We start from the raw sequence: 20,063 nt of genomic DNA, 5'->3' as shown, positions 1-20,063 counted from the left end.
ATAATGAGCCTAATTTACATAGAATGGTATGTTTATGCTGGAAAGAATGACAGTGATTTAATTGAAATTCAGAGCCATGCTACCATATAAACTAGAAGTTTAAGACTTTGAAGCAAATTTTAAAGAGAAGAAAAACATGATAAACTTTCATGATAATGAGAAAATGCAACATCACAAGACCACGATAAACAGGATAAAAACAAAAAGATGTTTTGGCACAAGAGTATCTGAGACGCAGGCTGTAAAGGCTCCACATTCTTCCAGTAATAGGAAGGGAAGCAACAGCTCATTTGCATTTAAAGCAATACACAAGTTCACTTAATGAGGTAATGTACTGGCTTTTTATGGTTTTAATCTGCCTGAAGTAATCATATGACGTTTGCATAGATTTTCCTCCCAAAACATAAAAATCAATAAGTAATCTGCTTTTTTTTTACATTGGATTTCTCAGAGAATATGCCGTTTTTCTGGGTGGTCTGCTTTGAAAGCATGAAATTAAACGGCCACTGCTATGATTGAATAACAGTTCTGCATTTTAAACTGATATTCACCTCCCCCTTTACTTTGTGAGTAGGTAGTGCCACAGAATCAGGATTTGATATTCTCCAGTGGAGGCAGTGTTTAACCTACCTATGACATTAAAGACAGGTACATTACAGGATCTGGCGTTTTCTGCTCCTGGTGTCAATAAAAGCTTTTTGTTTAGTAATAAAGACGTTTTCAGTTATAAATCTTACAGGACGCTCTTTTAGTCAGATGACCTCTTATATATCAAAAGCTCAAGTAAAAGTTGAGATCTCATTACATTACCCCTTTAAAAATCGAAATGGTATTTAGAGCACTGTATGATTAATGACTTGTGGGCTTTGGGCTGAAAATTTAAAGACATATTTAAGGCACACCAGAGACTTTTGTTATATCTTGTAAAAGGGGGCATAGTAGGTCTTCTTTAGTGTTTTGAAATAAGTCTTTTAGTCTCACCAAAGCTTATTTTGTAAAAATACAGTAAAAACACCAATACACTGAGATATTATTAAAGTATTAATAATTATTATAGTTTCACCAGTTTTGTAATGATACAGAGCTGAATTTTAAGCATCATTAATCTTCAGTGTCACACAATCCTTCAGAAATCATTAGAGTATGCTGATATGGTGCTCAAGAAACATTTATTCTAATTATTGTTAAAGAAACGTTCTGTTCCCTTGAATTTCTGTAGAAAAAATGCAAGATTTCTGCATAAATGTAATTAACTAATTGTTAGTTGCGTGCACATGTGTGTTACTAACTGGTTGCAGTGAGTCCATCAGTCGTGTCAGCTGCTGGAAGCGCATGGCACAGTTGGTCTTCCTGCCATAGTTGATTAAACGATCAAGCTCGTTTATGTACGTCAGACGCAGCTCATCAAAATACTTCTGACTCTTCAGCCCCTCCACTGGAACTGCAGAAACAGAAATAAAACACTTTAATCTGAACTTGCACACATGTTTTCAATGTAATGCACTGGTTTTGTGTGCATGCTTATTGCTTTTTGCATTATTTATTTCCCTGCGGTGGGGTTGTTTGTAATATAAATAGAAAATACACTACAAACTGGGTATAAAATAGGGAAATGAGAACAAAACTAAAAATTGGGTGTGAAATAGGGATGGAAAGTTTTAATATAGTATCTTTTATTTCTTTTTTTAACATATGGTCAGTGAAAGACGGTACTTAACCTTCAGGAGGTCAAACTAAATATTATATGAGCTGTTCAAACTAAATATTATATGAGCTGTTTTATTTTTAATTCATTTTATATGAGGTTTAACACTCTATAACAAAAATGTAGGACATAAAGTTTAAAGGACAGTTCTTCCATTGTTATTATTATTCTACTTTATCCTTTGAATATACAAGACATTTACATTTAAATTGAATTGCTAAATTTAAAATGAAAAAGGATTTTTTTTTAAGTAATAAAAAAGAGACATTAAAATGGTAAATAATTTAAAACGACTAATAATAAAATAGTTAATTACAGAGTATTTTATGGAAATTAATTAAATTATTGAATATAAGAAGTTCAATAAGTTCTCTGAGGTGAGTCTAAGTCCCCATTTTAGGGTACAGATACTTTTTATGTGTTTACAATCAGCTAATTGGCTCATTGCAGTTTAGGTATGTTTACTTAGCATACCGAATAAATCTAACAACACAAAACCTGGGAATTGTGCCTCAAATTATTAAAACAGGTGTGAATATCCAAGAGTATTCTATGAGAAAAGTGTATTGTGACCATCCATACACACACACACACACGGGCGCTGCGGTAAACTCACTGACGCTAAACAGGAGGAGGGCCTTCATACAGAGGAACTCTTCCTGTGTGACCTGTAGCAGCACAAACTCCTGCGAGAGATGCTTCATCTGAACACAGTGCTCATACATGCTGGAGACGTGCATCCTACGACTGACAGAAAAGAGGAAGATTAACAGACAGACACAGGACATTTACACTTTCTATCTGCTAATCACAGTAATACCTACAAAACAGTGCGGTCAGTTATCTAATGACTGCCAAATCACCCGCTAAAAGAAATTTATTTCATGGCTAAAACACAATTTCCGATAGCAGCACTGCACTCGCATGGAAAATGGCCAAGATGCATTTGGGAACGAAAGTCTCTATTTCAGGTATTGGTGAAAAAGGCCATTGAAAGCATGCGAGCCCCCTAAAAAATCCAATCTCTCCCGGGATTGTGTTTGTGACAAAGATCCTCCACACCATAATAAGCCAGCAGTAAATTATAAATGAATCTTGGAAGCATCCACGACGAGACTGTTATTGTGTGCATGAAGTACAAGATATGTACCTGCCCGACTGAGAGAGAGAAAGAGAGAGAGAGGAAGACAGAGAGATGGAATAAGGTAGAGAAAAGGCCGCTGAGGAGAAATGAAAGAAAAATGAGTGTGAGGAAAGATGGATTAGTACATTTACAAAACGAACAAATGGGCGGAGGAAGAAAATGGAATGAGAGAGAGAAAGCGACAATGCAGAGCACGGATGGATGCTGGACACAAAAGAAAACAGGCAAATAAGAGCAGTGTGGACGTGAGAGAAAGAGAATGAGACTGACTCATTGAAGACCAGGTCTGGAGCGAAGTACAGCATCCGCGCGTTGGCGTTCTTGTAGGACCTCCAACCCAGAGCAAAGACCATCACTCCCATCCAGGTGTGTTGTATGACTGTCATCTGATCATCCACGTGCAAGTTACGGAAACCTGAGAGACGGTGAGAGATGGGAGACGTATTTGTGCTTTGTGTTCACTGCCTATAGCTCACAGTTTGTCAGCTGCCTGGGTGCTATTTTTTCAGACCAGCTTCATTTACGACTCTATTTCAGCTCTGTCAGCTCAAGTCATGAATCAGACTTTACCTGCCATTACTCCCCCCAAAAAAACTCCAAAAAACAAACAAAAAATTGTATTCCCGTTATTATTATTATTGATTCCCATTATTAACTACTGGGTTTTTACCTGCCTATTGATAAGATACTGGCCTTACTAATTATTAACAGGTTTATTGAGATAAAAGCCTTAGTTATCTGGTTCTTAGCACAGGCAGCTGTTTGTAAAATTAAGTGTGATCACATTAGGGCAGCAAAATATATAGTTTCAGCATCGATATCACAATGCACGCATCTGCAATAGTCACATCGCAAAGATATGCAATGTCCAGTCGGATTTATAGTTGACCAGGAGCTACTGAATTGTATTTAATAACTATGTATATGGAATTTATATGATTCATGCAAAAAAAAAAAAAATGTTACTAAGAATTTTTCTCGTTTCTAGTCCATACATTTCAAAGAGAAAACAAATTTATTTTACTTACACCACTTGCAGATTCCTTAAAACTTAATTTGCTCTACTTAGTTCTTCTGAAGGTGAAAACTAAAAAAATATTTTTACTTGCTCTAAGGTTTTTATTTTTATTTTTGATATTTGGACTAGAAACAAGACAAACAGTTAAAAGCATTTTTATTTTGCATTGTGAATATTACATTTCTGTACCTGAATACTGTTAGGCTCTCCAGAAAACCAAATAACTTAATATTGTGATATTTATCGCAGAAAAAAAATATCGCAATGTCAGGTTTTTCCAAGAACATGCAGCCCTAGATCACATATATGACATACTGTATACACATGATATAATGAACTTAAAATTTTCAGTCTTGCAGAAGAACAGGCAGCCCTTTCAGAATGAAAAAGGAAAGCCTGAGAATATTCCAGGCTAAAACTTGATCTCACTTTCTTTAGAACTGATTCATGACTGGCTTGAGTGCAGAATAAAACACCAGGCCTTACAGCTTTATTAATGCTATCAATAACAGAAGAACCGCAACCAATCACATCAGCCTGGTTCCATAAACTAATCACATGCTGCGGTTAAAAAAAAAAATTGTTACAAATCAAAACACGCCCCTTTCTCTCTCTAAAGGATTTGATGGCTTTGCCATGATGTTTTACATATGACTGAAGTCTGCCTTTTCAAAAAACCTTTTATCAAAGCCATTAGAGTGAAGTAGATTACACAACACCTACTCTCCTCAAGCCTCTGAACTGGAAATACAAACCATAATTAAATCACTGTGAACACACAACCAAATAATTATCTGCTGTTGTCCTGATCTGAAACAACAGACAACATCTTCATCTTGTTATGTTGTCCTTTATCGATGACAATTACTGTAGGCATATAAATATTTTTAGCTTCTAAATATATATTATTTATATCTTAATAATTTTAATTAGAGCGATGGGTGTGGAGTTGGGTGCGTTCGCGTGGGTTTCCTCAGGATGCTTTCCCCAGAGTCCAAAGACATGCTGCAGGTGAATTGAATAAGCTAAATTGTCTGTAGTGTAAATGAGTGTGCTTTTGTTAATTAAAATATATTTTTAAACGACAGACAGATGAAATTTGATCCCTAAGGAGGTGTATTGCAAAGTCAAATTACTTGTATTTTTGAAGTACATTAATGGATAAAAAACTATGAATGACCCCTTTTAAAAGTCAACACCTTCATCTAAAGTGAGTGACAGTTTGGCAGGCTTTAATTACCTGGAAGTCCTTTGGCCCATTTCACTACTTTGACAAGTTGCCGCTCTCCTAACTCGTTAAGGCTGGTGAGAAGAGCAGCCGCTGAGTCAGGCTGACCATGATCATGGCCGGCGTTCACCACCTCGGGCTCAATGGCCTCCAGAATGTTCAGGAAGATCAACTGCGAGTGGAAAGTCAGGTTGGGCTTGGGCGACAAGCACTGGACAGTCTCCGACGGGCCCTGAACTGCTCCGACCTCATCCGGACCTTTCATCTGTCCAATCTTCCTCAGCTTGCGGGCTGTGGCACAGAACAAAAACAATATAATGTAATAAACAGAGCTGGAAGTATTGCTTTGTAAATTTAAGCTGCACCGAAAACACATTATTAATCTGGAACACATCTTCATTTTTTTTTATTATTTAGAAACCAATGAAGCGGGTGGTCTGTGAGTAATGAGGTTGGCATGATCTTATTTCTGCTCTTGAATATCTCTATTACACAACAGAGGATAAAACCTGCAGTGCGACGGGTAGTCTGTCCTCTACATTATCTCCTGCCAGTCAGCACAAAGAATGATTACTGGCCGCAAAACACACCTGAGACGATGTACTTTTCCCTCGGCTGCCACTACAACAAAGGACCTGACAGGATTAGCGTATCTGCATTGATGTATTTGAGTAACGTGGAGCAGAAGTACAGTCGTTCTAGTATGCAAAACATGCGTCATTTGCCTAATACTTGCAGCGGATGTGCATTTTGCCACCTGAAACACTCATCTTTCTTCCATGTGTTAAATATGCTCAGCAGAGGAAAAAGCATCTGTATTCCGAGGCTGCTGCTAATAATGTGAGTTAAATGAAGATGTAAATAGGAGTGCGCGTGTGTACGTGCACTTTAATTAGTGGCTACAGCAACAGTTTTGCTTCAGCTCCAGTGAGTGGCTGTGGTTTAGTTATGATGCTTAACTCTCACGCTCTCCACTCTGAATTATAAATCAGAGATGCTCATTATTCAATGGGCAGCATTACGGTGAGGAATGAAAGACTATCAGTTGAGATGATTTACAACTCGCAGACTTTAATGGCACATTACGAATGCCGATCCAAAATGGAGAGAGAGAAAAAAGTCTTTATTAAAAAAACACTTGAATTAGTTGCGAAGCTGCTGATTTAAATGCCTAAAAAGCTCTACATTGCTGGATAAGAGGACAAACTAGAGTGAAATTGACTCCCTCTAAGGTCCACACAAAAAGGTGGCTCCAATTTTGCTGACGAGATGCTGGAGCCGCTCTGCTTGTGGTCTAAAATGAGGAGTGGTGGAACGCTAGAGATGGGGAGAGAGTAAGATTATAACTTTTTCCTGAGGTGGTTTACCAAAAGCCTAGGGGTTTGTGGTAAACTTGTGGCAAGGTGCCAAAGGCGCCACCAAATATTCTCTTTTCCGAAGACACATAAACCTGTCACTCCAGAAAATACAAGCAAAAACATCAGATGGCAAATATCATTAAAGATCCTGCTGCTAAACATGGTCTCTTGCACCTAGCCTTTGTCTGAGATTGTGTCAGCTTCAAACAGACTCAAAATTATAAGAAAAATGAATAATTCTGCAATGTTAAAGAGCCCCTATTATGGATTTTTTTTAAATAAACCTCAATGCAGTGTGTAACACAGCACTAAGTGAATGAAAACATCCATCTTTTTAAGTTTTAAGTATGAAAGTGCATCGAGTTCAAAACTATTGATTCTTTAACGAGAGAGTCAACTCAGAGTCAAATAAATGACATGTATTGGGTTTGGATCTTTTGCTTGAACATGTCGCTGTTGACACGATACATCACCAAATTTGAAATACTGGTTCCTGTAAACTGTGAACGCGCATTTCCCTTCAGATGCTGGCGGAGAGTGGGGGATCACGGGACTGATCATGCGAAGATGACGATCACTAACAGATGGAGATTCGGCTGTGGGGAATAAAGGGGTAATGCTCATTTTAACAACAATTTCACAGTAAAGCCAACATAGTGCTGTGTTTACTCCTGTCACTTTTCTAATTTTTGTTATACAATAAGCTACTCTGCAACACAGGATTCATTGGCCATTTGCTATTAAAAGAGCAGCAGAGACTATTATGTATGGGACTTACTTTCAGATTTTTGGGTCAGACTTTTGACAGGGACTTTGTCAGTAACTGTTACAGCTCATATGGACCCGTTTCTTCCTCCGGATCATAACATGTAAGTGTGATTAAAATTGTTGCCTTGTTTTAAGTAGTTTGCAAAATACATAACGTTATTTGTGTGTTATAAATTTTAATCGCTCCATAAGGTTTTTAATCACATATCTATTATAGATCAGTGCTTTTAATGCATCTCTTAGGGTAAATCTTTATGGAGCTATTTTTTACAAAAACATGCTGAAAACTTGACATGTACTTCTTTATTTACCAATTGAAATGCGTTTCTGAACCCACGACCCTCTGCCATTTGTCTTTGCTATGACCACCATCACCTGTTCCTCACACACACAGTGCAGTCAATTTTCAAAACAGTTCAACTTCGACACTGTGTCGATAATTACAGGATATGTCTTACTGTTATTACTGGGGGTTATTAAGAATAGAGTATACTGTATGCTAGGTTTGGGAACAAATGAATTGCTGAACAAATCATATGGGAGTCATTGGGATAATTAGGTAAAATAAATGCACATTATAAGACATTGAAAGTGTTTTTTGACCTTGCATGCATATCAGCCTGGTTTTAGAGACCCCCAAAGCCAAAAGGGGCTTTTTAACATTATAGTTTAACTTTATAGTTTAACATATAGTATAGTTGAACTGTATAAAAATCACATCATTGGTGCTCTGCTTCAATTGCCAGTTTAAACAAGCCATATTCAACAGTCTTAATAAGAGGAAGTCTGCCGATCATCATGTCATCTCTAAAATGATACTGTGACTCCACTGAGCGATTCTGAAACCTCAACATTTCAAAACACACGTGAAGTCATTTGCTTGAAAGTCTCTAAAAGTGCGTGAGTAATTGGGTAAATGGTGTTGCTGACAACATTTGCTCAGACTTAAAGCAGGAACTGGAGGAACCAGGAGAAGGTGTTAAAAATTCGCAGATGAGTGAGATGCCAGCACTCAATGGCGAATACCCTAGATAAGTGAACAGTTTACCGTTATATGAGAGCAAGCGTTTTGTTTCAGAGTTTTTGGCATTCTGGGCTCCACTCAGAATCTGTGAAAAGTTTTGACTGATGTGCACTTTAAGCCATGATGACAGATTTGTGCATGAAGACTTCTGTCTCTCACTTGCAGAGAGACAGTTTTGGGATTTTTCGGAAGTTACGAGGGAACTTAGTTTATAGTGTTAAAACCTAGACATTAGCTGACAGAACTGTTCGTAAGAATGAACAAATTACCTGATGAGGTGGAATCTGGAGTTCTTATTTGTACAGAACCCCCATCAGACATTTTACTGACTACAAAGAACTCTGCAGCATTCATAGACTTTGCTTGGCATCTGCTAACAATTTATTTTGGCTCATACTGTGCATTTTGCATAGTTTTATTCATGTAAATAATATTGGCTATGTTAAAACAACAATTATACACTTAATTTAGACTTTTTATTTTGTGGATAAAATGTGTTTCTGGATCCAAGAATATGCAAAATAAGAAGTGCTCAAAAACTTTTTAAAGAGTGGCTGGAGTTTTAAAAGCAACCAGATAAAATGAGAAAACGTGAAGAACAGAACTGCAAAATGGCAAAGACATTTTACATTCCAGCAAAGACAGCAGGATGACAGGGATACATCAAACCTGAAGAATGCTGTGAGACCTGAACACCGTGAAATGATTTATATTTAACTGTACACTATCCCTTCGAGACATGTTTATTCTTTTAGATGTGTGATTTCACTGTATGGGTATCACAAGTTCAGACTAGGTGTGATTATTTGCACAATTATGCCTTTTTGTGAAGAAAGCAAAAAGTAAATAAAAAATAAACAAAGAAACAGATAGTTCATTCACTGATGGAGCTAATCACATGACACCAGGGACTCGTTATTTATGAGCCATTTACTAATGGAGTAAACAAGCATGTCCACAAAGCAGAGAAAAAGAGACAAAGAGTGTGAGCGTGACACTATAAGCAGTCTAGAAACAGAGAGGATGCATTTAGTAGTAAATTGATCCAGTGTGTCATTTGAGTCTGAAAGGTGAAACTATTCAAGCGGCTTTATAGAGGCAGGAATTAAACGTGTCAGGAAAGAGGGCTGATCCGTCCACTCGTTCACCGCCATCTGCTCTCTTCAGTAGCTCTCTTACCACAAACAGATGCATCGTGTGCAACTCTTTTACAACCACACTACATCTACTATTTGTTCTCATCAGTAGGAAGATCAAGGCTTTAGTTGCACAACGAGACATTTATAAAAAAAAACAAATAAATCAAAAAAAGCCACAAAAAACATAACACAGCAAGTAATTTGAAGCATTTATTTCAGCTTTTCTGACTCTGCAAATGGTGCGAAAATAAATGCTAATTGAGTTACTTTTTTTAAATCCTAATGTGAGTAACATCAAGTAAGTAAAATGCACATAAAAAGTGCAAACATTATTTTGGTGCCAATAAAAGAGACAAGCAAGTGTTTGTATTATATGAAGAATTTCCAACAGACTGGAAGATTCAGTTTCACTTTAAGTAAATTTATTTAGGCTTGAAGCCTGTAAAAAATGTTTTTGGTTATATGTTTTTCATTTTTGCCGTTCTGAATAAAGCATTTATTTTAAAGAAAGAGAAAAAATGATGTTTATGCTGGTGCAGTGTTGTGCTTTACCGGTATCAGTAACAAGTAATACATTATAAATGATATCTGAGTAACATTGCCCAACACTGATTAAAAGACTGACCTCATTATTTCTCAGGAATGTTAACCATTTCATTTTTCTTCTCTTATATATCGTATTGTGTTTTTGTTTTTATTTAATTAAAACTGATCTGATTACATTACTGAATTAAAGTATATGAAGCTGCATAATTTTTTTTTTTTTAAGAAAATCTAATTTCACACTTTAATCAATTTGTAACGGTAAGACCACCTCTGCCTTTGCCATAAAATACCTGAAATCAGATGCCTAAATCATTATGAAAGAATAAGAAGCTTTATATAAACATCAGAAACATGTGGCCTGCTTTGCTCTTAGTGGTTGTGAGTCTTGGAAAAGCTTCAGTGTCCATTTCCACTGTCACATTCACGTTGAAAGATCATCGACAATTCATCTACAAATGGAAAAGATTTCACATCACTGGCAATCCACCCGGGCCGCGATTCATCCCAAGAGCTGATTGAAAGATACTGCAGGAACCCAGAGATGACATCAAAGGATTTACAGGCCTGTCTTGGCTCAGTCAGAGTCAGAGTGCAAGAGTCAAGCATCCTAAAGAGACTGCATTACTTCGCACTGTATGTGACACACACAAGGAAGATGTATGTGAGACCATCTGTTACAAAGCTGAGCCTGAGCTGTAAGTGCATCTGAAATATGATACGCTCGGTTAGGAGGAGTGAGCAGAAATGTAATGAGAAAAGAGACTAGACTGTTCGAGACTGACAAATTGCAAAAAAACACCAGTGGTTTTTAGCCGAAGCTATAAAATCGCTTAAAAGGAATTTTTTCCCCACTTTTACTACCCATTTGTATTCTGAAAATGAAGATCCCTTTCATCTTCTTCTTTTTTTACTGTCACAGTTAATGTGTTAAAGCACACGATTAAGTATTTTAAAGTCGTTAACGTTCTTTAAAAGTGCATTTATTTAATCGGACTGCTAAATGTTCATCCACATCTATGAATCTGTCTACAGTAAGACTTTCTACAACCCTATAATATATAAAGAAAATATATTTAGAAAAACATTCATTTTGCTAAATGATCTTTAAATGCCTACAGAGACAAGTTCTGTCATATTTGGCTAATAAAACAGTTGTCTCCAAATTATAGTAAAGTAAATCTAAACATACACACACAATCCCCTGGATAAACTCCCACTTATCATTAAGTTAGGTAGACAGATTTACCAAATAGAAAAAGTCAATTCAAAAATCAATTGCAGATGGGATGTTTGCTGAAAATAAAGTGACTTGCATCCTTTGTACAGTGGAATTTGATAAATGTTAAAGCATCTGTTGTTTTTATGGAAGGAAAAAGAAAGATGGACATCAAATATAGAATGTTAAATTCACATACAGCTTCAAATAAAATGAAGAGACCACTCGACAATTCTGTTCCTCTTGATTTTTGATTTGACCAATTGTCATTTTCAGGAGAAAAGCTCTACTAATGCCAATATTTTTATTTGAAATTCAAAAGAGATGTAATCAGACATTTATAGAATAAAACTAATGTTAACATTTTACTCAAACCCATAACTAAGCCCACACAGAATCAGTCACCTGTGCCCACAGAAATCAGTTCACAGAGTATTGAGCCCAGTTATTTACATATATACTGTAAGTGTGTGTAAATATATACATATTCAGACTTTTTATTAATTTTAGTAATATTATTGACTAATATGCAAATATTTACATGATTTATGTACAATACTTTTTTTTTACTTAGTTTCCTAAACAAATTCTAATTGGCTTTACACCGAAACCCTAAATAAAAGTTTTTATATTTTTATATCATGTGTTAAAGTTTTAGTTACTATACTCTCCAAATCATTTCACGTCAATCATACAATTATTATTATTATTTTTTAATTTAACTCAATTCATGTTTATTTCTATAACGCTTTTACAATGTAGATTGTGTCAAAGCAGCTTTACATAGAAGATTATAGTAAACTAAAATAGTGTCAGTCCAGTTTTCAGAGTTAAAGTTCAGTTTAGTTCAGTTATGTGTGTTTTAATTTTCATTGCTGAAAGTCCAAACACTGAAGAGCAAATCCATCGATGCACAGCTCCATCAAACCATGCTAAGCCAGTGGTGAGGAACAAACTTCACCAAATAGCGAAAGTGAAAGAAGATAAAAAAAACCTCGGGAGAAACCCGGCTGAGTTGGGCATGACCATTTATCCCATGGTCAAACGTCTTGTGCAGAGCTGCAGTCTAGGCGACAGAGGCTGGAGAACGCTGGACGTACAACATATTTCTCATAAATAGCAGAAACTAATTTAACCATGATCATAAATTGAAAAAACTGAAAAATTGAAACAAAAATTTAAAAACTGGACATTTTAAAGAGAACTCTTAATATTTTCCACATTTGTACAAAGACTCTTCTCTTTATTTTTTTGTGTTGTTCAGTTATTTAAATGAATTATAAAAAAGTCTTTTATATCTCCAAAGCCGCATTTATTAAGTAGAGAAAAAATTACAAAGATTTAAAGCAAGTAATATGCATTTGAATATATTTTAAAGTGTAATTTATTCCTGTGATGTCAAAGCTAAACCCATAGCATCCATTTCCCCAGTCCTCACTATCATGTGATCCCTCAGATATCATTCCAATGTGTTACACGTACTCAAGAAAACCTTGATGCCTTTTCACCAGTAAGGATTTTTTGTGAGTAAAATGTTTAAATACCATTTGTTTGATTGCTCCAAAAAAAGTAAATAAAATATGCAATTACTCAAAATGTCTAAAATTAAATAAAATCACAATTATGCAAACAATAAACAAATACAAATAACATTTTAAAAGTCTATGTATCTTTATAAAACAACATGCAATGCAAAACAAGTGGATTCTATCAGACACTTTAATATTTCTACCATTTAAACGGTTTAGACTAGTTCAGGGAGTTTTGAGAGGCAATAAACTATATGTTTGTCAATAAACTGGTACACTTTCTCCCCAAAACCCACCTACAATAATTCTATACATTTAAAGATACCTCCACACAATACAAGAGCCCAGAGAAGGAGCTGTACCTTCCCTACCCTACACCTACAAGCCAAAGCCTGGAGTTAAACTGTCTCCAAACTTGAGGTTTTCCAGTCAGTTTCTGTCTCCCAGTGGCTCTTTAGAGGAATTTATATAATTCTAAAGGGAGACGAGATTATGAGTCAAACATTAATACATCAAAAAGAGCGCAATGAACAGGCCACAGTCCAGAGCTAGAGGGGATCTGTAAACTGTCTCAGATGCCTACTTAGAACAAGAAAGATTTCACTTTTTTTAACTCAAAAAAAAAAAAAAAAAAAAAACCCAGAGCTCGTGAGACAGGGGAGGAAACAGGGAAGATGTGTGTCGTCTGACACCACATTTTTAACACATACACACGGACACACAAAATGTGCACTTTGGGCCACTGCTGCTAAAAGTGTGACAGTGCATCGCCTTAACGACACCCTCTCTGATAATTACAACCCTGATACCCAACCGTCCCCTGCAGAGCCATGAACTGCTCCCAAAAAATCAGAAGCCAGTTTTAAATGTCATTACACACAAAAGTACTTCAAAATACGCAACCTAGAGTAACCGGCACCTGCACCTGTCAGGGCAACCATTGCAAATTAAAGGCTGCTTTTTTTTCTAGAGCACCCTCAAATATAAATACTGTCATAAAATGATGATCATCTGTGCACACTAACCTAGCACCTTTTGATATGCCTTATGCATTGTCATTCACCTCGTTTGTGCTGTTGTTTTACATCTATGACTACACTATATTTTTATCGTGTTCCTTTTCTTAAAGCAATCATCCTTAGTCCTTTTCCCCCATGCGATCCCCAGTAGGCTTTGTCTTCAATAGGGGTATTGACAGCACAGGCTTTTCTGGGCTTAAGTCCTGAGTGTTTTTCTTCCTGCCTCGAACCTTGTCCCTTTCTTGTTTCCCTTTCTTGAGTCAGTTGTTCTGTGTCTGCTGTTTAGCTGCTCCAGCGACTTCTTTCTTCAGTGTCTATATGTTATGGTGACTAAAAAGCCATTGCGAAATATTCTAAGGGGATTCACCAAAATGTACACTCTGCAGAACCCCGCAGACACACCAACATAATAAGCATAGACCTGCAAGTTAGAGGCAATTTGCTAACAAAAAATGAAAATAAATTAAAAAGTGTTACACTCAATAAACAAAATGCTGTATTCAACAAATATGCTATATTTTCATACATTCTTCATGAGTACCGAACTGCATGGCACACTGCCTTACTGTACATGCTCGTATTATGCTTCTGCCTGTAATATTTATATTACATATATCAATATCAGTGCAATCAGTTATTCTCTTGAGACAAATTACTTCTTATTGCCTACAAGGTGGCTAAAGAAAAGGCTTTTTACAAGCCTGGTATAAAAAATTAAATCAATGCATTCTCTATGCAACAGCAGGGATAAGATCTTATTTCATTTGACCACTACTAGATTTGGTTTAAAAGGTGGTAGGGACTCTGATGCTTTGAACTTAATAGGGAGCAGCATTACATCTCTATTGAATAGAATAAAGCATTAGCTAAACCGATTTTTTAAAATGTGCACTTTTCACAGTTATTGAATGCTATTTGTGTTTAAACTCCATTCATATGATTAGCATATTGAATCTGCTTAAAAGGAAAGTTTACATAACCTTATGATCACACATTAAAAGCTTACAGCTCAGAGTGTGTGGTGTTGTGCACATAATTATGCTATTTATTGTTTATTAATCCTGATGTGTGTGAAAAGATGCATAGATAAAGCCTGTCTGATCAGTGGGAAAGTATTTTGCATTACATTAAAAAATCCAATAATCAAAAACAACAGATTAAAGATGCTCTTATACATTGCGTTAAATAAGCCATCAACATACTAGTCTTTTTGTTTTCAAAGGTTTTCAAATAGTGAGGACTGTGGTGGGGACATGTCCCACCCAAACCGCCTGCAAATTATGTTTAACATTTTTAGAAACTGAAATTTATGACAGTCTACTAAGAAAGAGCAATTTATGGAACATTTTGATTTTCCATCTCTTTATGTGTTCCTTTTCTATTTTAAAGCTTTCTAATTTAGTTTTGGAGGTCACCTACCACAGGTTTACTTTCTCTTAAGGTCAAGGAATGCTTTAGCTTTCTCTTAAAGTACATTGCAGCATCAGCTCTTTTCTTAAAGTGTTTGAAACAGTTCGTTTAAAATTCCAGTCACTTTCTAATCCACTCCTTTATGAGAATGCCCTGATTGGTCTGATGGTCCACTGTTGTAACTACTTAATGAATGTCCATTTCGGTTTCTGAATTTCATAGTGATGTAAACCATAACCATGGTTTTACTCTATCATCTCATACCGTAGTCATCAACATCATTTAAAAGTGCACTAAAATAAGGTGTGGGAAAAGAAAAAACTTATTCATCAATGCAAAATGATTCATATTTTATTTTAAAGCGATTCTTAATTCTGAACATTTCTTAAATCTGTATTCAAATTTGATTGTGATGGTGTAGGCCTGCACTGAAGTGAAAATTATTTGATAGGTGCATGTACATACACTTCTGTATTTGCTTCATTTGGACAAAGATTGACAAACTTAAGAATTTTAATGATACGGTGCAGGAGTTAGGTGTGCAACTAGCTTTAGAGTCACTAAAGTGTCTGATGTGGACAGGGTGGCATTAACAATATTTTAACAGAATTGTATAAACAAATTAAGTAAAGCAAATGAATGAAGCATTATGACCTACTGTTTTACAGTTAATGCTCTAAACAAAAAAGCAAATATAATTTCCAAAACATTTTTATTTAAACATTTTTGCTTTAAAGACTTTTTTTTATTAAAAAGTTGCAGGCTCTATTTTTTATGAAGAACTATTTAAGTCATTGCCCTCTGTAATCTGGAGTTTCAATGTTATATTAATGTTATATGTTATAGCTTTAAATTAAAAAAAATTAAGATGACAGTACTGTCATACAAATTCTAATCATTAACAAAAACAAAGAAAAAAGAAACTAAAATTCTGCTTAAAATGTAAAGTTGAAAAGATGAATTTGCACAAACAAAGAAATAGGGGGGAAATGTAGGCTGAGAATCATTTAGCAATCAGATCATGACTCCTACAATCAAAATCAGAAAGAACAATGAAGCTAAAGATTCCCATCCCTAATGAAAATTAGATTTTTTTTTAGAGCAGAAAACAGTGCGTTTTTGACTGGTCAATCAAATCAAACAGATCTAGGCCTCTGCTACAACCACATCAGCAGCCAGGGAAGACAGCATGTTTGTATTAGACAAGCTTCTTATAAAACTATGTAGACTTGTCAAAAAATTCAGACTAGAATTGCTGAAGACTCAATTCAGAATAGGTCCTTTCTTTTAGGAGAAACATCAGGCACTTTGATCTTTGAAACTTTGCAGAGCTTTTACATTCACTAACAGCTACATTAAACACTATATGAAAGATAAGGAACGCATGACTGAACTCTTCTACGAACTGGCGGACAGGACGAATAGTTCCTGAAGCTCATTACAGAACAAAATAATTTGTCAATAATAACTTTGAAATCAAGAAAGGCGGCAAATTTACAGCATCCCTGTGTTCACAGTCAATGAAGATTGTATATGATCTCGTTAGAGAAAAATCATTACGATTCCCGGGTTCATCATTCACAATTAGCTGTAGATTGTGGAAGACTGTGGGCTCAGCAAGTCCTCTAGTCGCCTCCGGCACTGAAGCTGCTCTGTTGTCTGCTAGCAAAACACTTCTCAATACTGTACTGCCACCGGGAAAACTGAAGTGAACGTAATTCTGTGCGAGCGTGTGTCTAAACGCTTTTCTCTTCAGATCAGTGCAGCTTCACAGCTTGTTTTTACTGAGGATTAAGAGCGTTCAGCAGCTGAAAAGATAAAAGATTTCCAATATTTCCACTAACAGGTTGCTACAATATCTTCCCTAAGTCCTTCAAAATCATCAGAGCTTTAGGTCATGTGTAGTTTTGATTAGAAGCTGCTGAAAGCTCTGTTTTTCCATCACAATGATGGGTTGCTTCTGCCCTTTTTATCTCTCTATATTTTCCTCTTTTTTTCTATTCTCTGTTCTGCTTTCTGCACACCTTATCTCTTAACCTCCTCTTCTTAGTCAAAAAGAAGCTAGAGTCAGATTAAGACTAAAGCAGTAGATTTCAGGGGCCTTGGGAAGAGAGATTACCTGTGCTCGGTTGCTTGGCCTGTCTCTGGGACACTACGTCCTGTCAAAGATCAGCAATACTCTGATCATTTTGGGACTCACAGGAGCTTTACCAATATACACTGTCTACTGCGTCACCACAGAGAGAAAAACAAACAAACACAATATAGCTTAGTCACAGAAATAGGAAAGTGGGCCAATGTTCTAACAAATTACCTTTTTTTCTGACAAAAAGAGGCACTCTTTTTCCACAGTTATTCTGCTGTCTGAGCCCCGTGCGAAGATGTAAAATACACACACCTGTGTCCACACATCAACTTACCTTTATATTAAGGCGTTACGATGCAAGAATAAAAAGCCAACACTGCACAATTTTATTTGAATTTGCATTTTAACTTCAAAATTATGTTTATTTATTTATTTTTACTTTTTTGTTTTTACATTACTTTTGCATTACAATATTACTTGCTTTAATAATCCTTTGTTTTGATAATAATTTTACACAAGTATTAACATTAGCATATTTAATAAGCTATTCAACTTGTGTGATAATGATTTTATCAACTATACTGACAATATCAGTCGTTACTCGGTTTGTTGACCCGACGCACATATACAAAGGTTTGAAAGGTTAGACTGAGAACAGACGTCTGAACTTTCCCCTGGAATGTCTCCTGCAAAGCTATAAAATCACTTGTATAAAACTGTCATATTAAAATGAATGTGAATGAGAGCAATCCCCATGAAATGCACAATTTGTGTAATTATTTAATGACTCTGCATAATTGGTGTGATGAAGGTTTTATTAATCTGTGGTGATGAAGCGTCCTGAGGCAGTATGAGTTTACAAAACAGAATAAGAGAGACATTAATAGATTCATAGTTTTTTATGAAAATCACATGCATCAGAAATCAGAATAAGTAAAACTGTTTTTAAGAAATAAAGCCAATGAGTTTTACAAATTACTCATTAATTCTATTCTTTGTGATAAAAAACAACAACAGTAAAAACACTTCTTTTGACTTCTACCTCACGTTTTTCTTGCATTTATGATTTTATAACTCCCAACTTCAAGTGAGAAACTCCAAATTGCAAGAAATTAAACAGCAGAACTGAGAAACATAAATTTAAAATTCCAGGAAATACAGTCAGAATTGCCATCTATAAACTATCAACAGCAAGAAAAAAGATGCGAAAAAGTTGCAGAAGATGCAGGGTCAGAACAGCTAAACAATAGTCAGAATTGTGAGATTTAAAACTGAATTGCTGCTTTGTTTTTTTTTTGTTTTTTTCAATCCCAGAAATCTGTGTAAACTGCCTATTACTGATTTACTGTATAAACGAGTGAATGTTAGGAAAATTTTTACTTTTGTTGAACATTGGAATTTAATCATTGTGTTTAATTGAAAGTTGACCCAAAAAGCTTAAGTAACTCAGTTCTGGCATAGCGTCTTTGTGAAGAATTTGTTTTTTTTGGGATAAATCATTCCTTTCATACAAGAACGCTGTTTGTGCAAATGAGAGGTCATTAAAACGTTCTGTGTCGAGAATGTAAAATAGAGTCCACAATGTGCCAAATATTATATTAATAGCACGTGGACCTGTTATTTATTAGAGAGCATGGCCAATCTTACAAATAATGCAATAAATTTCATTTAATGGACAATAAACAAAAACCACATTCAATTATAAGTCTATGCTACTCTGGTAAGCAAGCAAACAAATAAAAAAACTATCAAAATAAAACACTTACATTGGCTTTTGTTCGAACTACTTATTTAAAACAAGCTGAAACAATAGAATTGGAGTGGAAGGGGGTGGAAGGGAATAACCTAATTGTTTTATGATTAATCCAATCAAATTGGTAAAACTAATAAGTTAACGGAATTGCCACATATGTAATAACAGTGATGAAAATGAATAAATATTTTGTTTGAAATATGCTATTTTTTTAAAGCTTTAATGAAGAAATGATCAAGTGATTGTAATAATAGAGGAGGGTCCTCTGGGATTCTGGTATGACAATCATGTAAAATCATCAGTAATAAAGAATCAAGTTAAAAGAGTTGCAGTCAATAGATCTGAATGATTATCTAGGTTTATATAAGACAGTATGTGTGTGTGATCTTAAATACACATGTTCACATCAATTATAGGTCCTTTAAAACTTCACGACAATCTAATTCACAAAACCGGCTATTGCTGTCCACAGCAACCCAGCCAACATACAGTACATGTTTAAAAGTGCAGGGCTCTACAAGAAATAGGAATCTTTAAGATTGAAGAGTTCACCCAAAAATGAAAATACCATCCTCATTTTCTCACTTTCATGTTCTTCCAAACCTGAACGACTTTTCTCTTCTGTGGAAAACACATAAAGATAATCCTAGGAACACCGGGTCCAAAAATATATATTACCCCACTGACTCATTTTTACGAACAAAATCTGGTCAGATTTTTTTTGTGGGTTTTTTTAACGTCAAACAGATTTGGAACAACATATTTCTTAGCTGAATTATCCTTTAAATCCATCTACAATATGTTACAGCTCGAAGCCCTAAATGATGATCCAATACAGGCAGACATTTTTAAACATAAAATACTGTATTATTCTGCCAAATATTAATAAAATACAATGCAGATTAAAGCTGAAGTATGACACCCAGCGGTTGAACTAGCTATTGCATTACTGGATCAAAACAAATGCAAGTGCAGATTGCCAGATGACCAAGAGGAGCAACTCTCGAGTCTGAAGGCTGATTTAAACCGTATTCTAAATAAAAGCAACGGCACACGATAGAAGGAAAATTTTCCATAAAAAAAAGTTGTCCTCACCAACACCTCAAAATTGACATTAGAA

At 35.5% G+C, this 20,063-nt stretch overlaps 1 protein-coding gene across 9 annotated transcripts in view; it reads right to left on the bottom strand.

Moving 5' to 3' along the window:
* The window catches only part of ar (androgen receptor), a 166,957-nt gene that overhangs the window by 5,807 nt on the left and 141,087 nt on the right, over window positions 1-20,063 (bottom strand). For all 9 annotated transcript variants that reach the window (XM_073949588.1, XM_073949585.1, XM_073949582.1 and 6 more), the window contains 4 exon segments: window positions 5,108-5,386; window positions 3,120-3,264; window positions 2,322-2,452; window positions 1,290-1,441 (listed from right to left, as the gene is read on the bottom strand). In XM_073949588.1, the coding sequence (XP_073805689.1) occupies window positions 1,290-1,441; window positions 2,322-2,452; window positions 3,120-3,264; window positions 5,108-5,386 (707 nt within the window).

The sequence above is a fragment of the Danio rerio genome, chromosome 5 (assembly GCF_049306965.1).
Source record: "Danio rerio strain Tuebingen ecotype United States chromosome 5, GRCz12tu, whole genome shotgun sequence".
Taxonomy (NCBI): Eukaryota; Metazoa; Chordata; class Actinopteri; order Cypriniformes; family Danionidae; genus Danio; species Danio rerio.
Note: the sequence above shows the minus strand (reverse complement) of the source record. Positions and strands in the feature narration are given on the sequence as shown.